This window comes from Condylostylus longicornis, unplaced genomic scaffold (genome assembly GCF_029603195.1).
Source record: "Condylostylus longicornis isolate FDR11 unplaced genomic scaffold, ASM2960319v2 ptg000055l, whole genome shotgun sequence".
Classification (NCBI taxonomy): Eukaryota; Metazoa; Arthropoda; class Insecta; order Diptera; family Dolichopodidae; genus Condylostylus; species Condylostylus longicornis.
This window is the reverse complement of record NW_026578024.1, coordinates 2,894,744-2,900,743: the sequence shown is the minus strand read 5'-3', so window position 1 is coordinate 2,900,743 and position 6,000 is coordinate 2,894,744. Positions and strand designations below refer to the sequence as shown.

Sequence of the window (6,000 nt, the reverse complement as noted above, 5' to 3'; positions counted from 1 at the left end):
CTTGCGACACATAGATTTAATAAAATTCCTTTTTTACCACAGTTCCTTTAAATTAACGTACACCAAATTTAGCATTCTTGCACCAAAATTCAATCTAAGAAGTCAAAAATAGGTACATATTTTGTGTCAATTAAGAAATCAAATTGTTTAAGATTGAATTTATTAAACTCTTAATCGAATTTACCCAAAATCTTAAATTCAGGCAAAAGCAATTATTGCTTATTTTGCGAGAGGAATATTAACTATAACGCATTACTTAGATTAGAATCATTTACAATTTGTTTCTCTCTGTGTTCCAAAAATGCATTTTATATATTTCGGAAAGCGTAACACTGTAAAATTTTTTAAATCGTCAAAGCTTGCGTTTATTTTTCGATAAGGAATGCTACCTTTTTTCTGATTCTCATTGATGTACTCGTGCGTGTTGAAAACTTTACACTTCATTTGGCTCCTTCTCATAGCTAAACGTCAAAGGGAGACAGAGAGAGAAAGTAAAGGAAATGCACAAGTATGGCGATCTTATCCACTGCCTTTAAGATTCGTTGAATAGTCGTAAATCGTCGGTGGACACGAACGTATTGCACCTGCAACAGGGTGTGAGTTTATAGAGTAAAATTAAACAAAAAAATATATTTTTTTTTATAATTAATTTTTTTAATTTTTTTTCCAATTTTTTTTATTTTTAAATTTTTATTTCTTCTTTGAACAGTTAAACGTTTACAACTAAGTTCTTTTTTTTTTTTTTTCATTTTTATTCTCTTATAATTTTATACATTTATTTTAAGTAAATTTTTTTTTTAGTCATTACAATACTAAATTTCATCTTTTTTTTTTTTTTAAATTCTAATTAAATAAATTCAGTTATACAATTTTTTTCTTCAGCTTTTTCATTTTTATTTTTTAATTTTTTTTTTCACTTTTTAATGTAATTTTAATGCAAAAAAAGTTTTAGGCCGCATTTAAATTTATTTTTATTACTTTTTTTTTGTAATTTTTTTTTTTGTTTTTTACTGGAAAATTAAAAATGAAAAAAGCCTGTTCAGCAAATAGAGTTTTCATTGTAAATAACTTACATATGGAGTTTGATTACATAATAATTACAAATACATTCAAATATGAAATTGCATTATCCTTTATCCTTTATATAATATAATTTTATTACATAAGTGTTGGTATATATGCTTTACATTTATACATTGGTATTGGTATATAGGGAACAGTAAAAATTGTATGTCTGTATGTAATTTTACTGTTATTAAGTTGTGAATTTTTTATTTTTTTTTAATTTTCTCATTTTCAGTTCTAAATTTAAATTTCTGTTTATCATTCATTATCCTTTATCTCTATATTAAATAATAAATTTAAATTATAATTTCATACAATTTTTTTTTTATTTTATTTTATAATTTTTTATCTATACAGCCATAAACTTATAGACTAAAATTAATTACTTCTCTTATAAATTTTCTCTTTTTTTTTTTTTTTAACTTTTACAATTACAATATTTTTATTTCTTATTTTCATTTTTTTTATATATAGCTAGATATATATATATATATATATATGTTTAGGGGTTTTCTTTAAATAATTTATTTAATTTTTATTTTATTTTTGAGAAAATTTTCTAATGAATGTCCTAAGATAAGCTTTCGATGTAAAATAACATTTGGAATATGCGGGTAAATTAATATTGCTATTAACATTAATGTTACTATTATTAAATTGTTGTTGATAATCGGTTAAATTTGATATTGATTGTTGTTGATTATTGTATTGTTGTTGTTGTAATTTTTGCTGATAATGATATTGTTGTTGTTGTTGTTGTTGTTGATGTGATTGCTGATTATTATTATAATTAAAATTCAAATTTCTTCTATTTTCCTTCATATGCTATACATAATAAGCACTATATGGATTCTTTTTATGCCAGCATGGTATAACACATTCCAATGTATTTTTGAATGCTTCTCGAAAATCTCGATTAAAATATGCATATATAAGTGGATTTAATGTTGAATTGAAATAACCAATCCAAAATAATACAACTACAACAGTATCTGGACATGGACATGAAGCACCACACAATGATGTAATGACATACCTATAATATTAGAATAATTGGAAAAAATAAGGTTTTTTTAGTAAAAAAATATTGAAATAAATTGTAATTAGATTTTATTCAATTGAATTTTTAGTTTTTTTTATTGGATTTTAATAAAAAATATCCAAGCTGTTAAATAATTTTATTGTCAATTACAATTTTATTAATTATTCAGTGTGAGTGAGTAATTTTTATTGAACTGATGTTTTAGTCGCTTCGTTTAATCTTTATAGGTAGAATAAACGAAATTTCAATTGATGTTAATAGCGATATCATCTTATGAGCACTTTTTTTGAAAACGTCTGTCATCTAAACAACATTTATTTCCTTTTAATAATTTTTGAGCCCAGATTTGTGGGGTAACAAAGCAAAGAATTTTAAAGCAATAATTTTATAAAAAACGTTTAAAAGAGAAATCAATCTCATACAGAAAAATTTGTACAATGAATTTGAACAATATTTTGACCATTTAATACTTATTATTAAAATTTATAATATTCACAATTTATGTAGAAGTCACAATTTCTGATACACCATTTCATCGAATCATAATAGATTCCAAATATTGTAATTTTAATTGCAGTCGGTTCCTTCGCAGGATTTAATCCTTTTACATAAAATTTTTATATCTTTTTTACAACAAGTGTAAGAATTTGCAATTGAGTTTTCAAATAATTAATTATTCGAAATAAAATTCAAATTATAATCTTGAAAAAAAAAAGAAAACTTAAAATAAATGCACAACATGTCATCATCAGTTCTCTAACTGTCTAATTATACTATTAATTAAATCTTAAAGAAATACCATATCTCAGTTCCAGTTAAGATACCATAATTATTTTATTTAATTAATGTAATTTTCATGATTTTCAAATTTATTTCACTGCCATAGAATAAAGAATGTAAAAAGACGAAGTTAACAATGATCAAGTGATTTCTTTTATTTTTTTTGCAAAAAATCCTCATAAAACATGTTATTTTAACATGATGTGCACATTCATACAAACGTATATGTTTACATATGTGTTTACTTTATTGCTATTAAATCATTTGACAATCAGTTTTTCCTTTCGTATCAGGTTTTAATGACTTTCAATTTTATAATAAAATATTGTAAATTTCAATGAACTATTAAAAAGAAAAGGTGGTCTTACATTATTAAGGTCTCAAATTGAGACAAATACATTGAGATTTATTACAAAATTTCTTTAGCATATCAAAATTTAAACATTGCAATAATTAAGAAATCCGAATGAACTCAATAAAAAATGCAGATTAGAGTAATAAACGAAATTTTAGTAAATTATTTTCTTTAATTTTACAGTAAATTTTACTCTCTAATCGAAGAAATTTGTAAATCTCTTACTACATGGAGTAAAATTAAAATGAGTCAATTTGGAAAATTCTACAATAAACGTAATATGGATTTTAACAAATTTTTAGACCACTCTTTATTTTAGACCACAATCAACAGTTTTTACTAATGCTGGGAAAGATTAGTACTGTAGCTGAAGAATTTTTTCTTTTCAAGTCCAATTCGTTCTTCGACAACTCGATATGTAGAAGAATGTACGTGTAACGTGAGAAGTACACGGGTAATAATATTCATCGTCCTTAATATTAAAACTTAATCGTATAATTTTTAATATTGAAAAACAAAGAAAGCTTTCTATTGAAAAAATGAGCACGTCATGCTTTTTGAAAAAGACAACAATATTCATTAACCAATTCAATGCTTCATAAAATTATGCAAGGATTTTAATTGGAATTGAAAGAAAATTCAACCCGAACAACAATAATTGCTTTACAGTAACCAATTAAATAAAAAAAACAAAACAAAAACAGAAAAAACAATTAAAATTGATTATAACTTTTTTTTATCTACTTCAACTCTTTAAAATTTAATTATTCGCATTGATGTAAATGTATGTGCAATGTGCATCAGTATAAGAAAATAAAAAAATGTCCTTTTTGTTTTTCTTTTTATTATTTTTTTTTATTGAAAATATTTTGCAGTCTTATGCTTAATCCCATTTAGTTTCATTCTTAATCCATAATTTAACTTTCAATAAAGGATCATTTTAATTAGTATTCTCGTGTTATTATTGAAGAGGAGGGTTTATTGGCTTTCTAATTTAAATATAGTGTGATAAATCATTGAATGTAATTAATAAATTGAGTGCAGTAAGTGAATTAATACTTTCCTATTAATTATTTAAATACGAGAAAAATAAGAATTTTTAATTAAGTAAATTTGAATTTCATTTAATTTTATAATTTTTTAAACGTCTCGCTATTTAACATTGATTAATGTTAATTTATAATTTTATATTTTATAAACAGGAATTCTCAGACTTAAGGATAAAGAAAGTAAAATGGTATTTACTCACAAAATTTGTTATTTATTAAAAAAATTAATGGGAAAATTTATTAAACACTTTTAATGCGAAATATTGGCAGCATCTCTTCCTATAAATAAATAATCCATGAAAATGCAATTTTTTCTATTAATTTAAATTTGTTCCCTATAATTGTGAATTTTTTTCGAGTTTAAGTTGAATAAGAATTTTTATCCGTGTACAACTCTGCCAACAAATAATTTATTTACAATATCCTCATAAAATTCTTATTCAATTTATTTAAAGACAAGAACTGCAAATTGATAATGAAATCAATTAAAATTTTAAATTATAATTTACTTTCAGCATAAATTGAAGAAACAATCTTAATTTCACTTGGAAAATGCCACCAAATTTTTTCTTTATGATCTTAAGCTTAGCATTTTTTCCATTCTTTTATTTTTTTTTGCTTGAGTTATTTTAATTATTTTGAAAGAACGTGAAGGATTATTGCTCCCCCAGCTCATTAAATTTTTAAGAATTCCAACTTTTCTTCGAAACAGGAACAATGTTAAGTACCTGCAACCAGCAGAATCAGGTGAAATTTAAAATTAGTGGAACTTGATTTTAAAAAACTTAAGATTTAAAATTGGCAGTTACCAGAACCCGTTGGTCATATAACTCAAAAAAATTCTATTAAGATAAAGCTTAAAAATTTCGGGTAACTGAAAAATTAATAAGGCTAGCTGCACGAAATTAAGCTGGACTGAAACATTTTTACTTGTTTTTATTCATAAATTGTTGTAGACAAATAGTGCATTCTTACCATAAGAAGAATGGCAGCCAACATAAAAGGAAAACTCCCATGATAATACCTAAAGTTCTTGCTGCTTTATGCTCAGCTCTCCATCCTTTTGTTGGTCGAACAGAACCTGTAAAAATAATTAAAATTAATTTTTATATACAAGATTATATGCTGAAATAAAGTGAAAAACTGCAATGAAAAAATTAAATTCTAAAAAATCAAATATTTAAATTTTAAAATAACAACGGGACTTTCTACGCCACACACAAAATTTTTGGTTTTCAATTAAAACACAAAAACGAATTTGTAACGCAAAAGCAGTTTGCAAAAACAAAAAAAAAAAGAACACAGAACTCTTTTTCTTCCTCTATCGTGCAAATATTTGGCAAAAAAATTTTTGTTTGGAAAAAAAACAAGGTAAAATTGCCATTTTGATTTTTAATATTAAAAAAAAAAAATTACAAAATTTAGCAAAAATTTTAATTGCAGCAATTTGGTTTGGGTGTTAAAGTTTAAATTAAAACATTTTGGGCAACTTTTATTAATGGGCACAATTGCAGTGGTAAATTAAGATTCTTGCAATTCTCTACTTTTGAGTCAATTTCAATGAAGTTTAAAATCTAAGGGATGTAAGTGATTAATGGCGAAAATGATTTTATTCAATGAATTTATTTATAAAAAATGAAAATTTTATTTGTTATGAATTTTGTAGTTAATGGAAACTCTATCCCTTTTAATTTTAACTTCTATATGAA

The 6,000-nt window shown here is 23.6% G+C and overlaps 1 protein-coding gene across 5 annotated transcripts in view; it reads right to left on the bottom strand.

Moving 5' to 3' along the window:
* Nucleotides 1-1,413: 1,413 nt before the first annotated feature.
* LOC129612072 (probable serine/threonine-protein kinase DDB_G0282963) overlaps nucleotides 1,414-6,000 on the bottom strand; it is a 142,416-nt gene continuing 137,829 nt past the window's right edge. For all 5 annotated transcript variants that reach the window (XM_055525547.1, XM_055525551.1, XM_055525548.1 and 2 more), the window contains 2 exons: nucleotides 5,267-5,372; nucleotides 1,414-2,101 (listed from right to left, as the gene is read on the bottom strand). In XM_055525547.1, coding sequence (XP_055381522.1) covers nucleotides 1,891-2,101; nucleotides 5,267-5,372 — 317 coding nt within the window. In that variant the 3' untranslated portion in view covers nucleotides 1,414-1,890. The remainder of the gene's footprint in view (nucleotides 2,102-5,266; nucleotides 5,373-6,000) is intronic.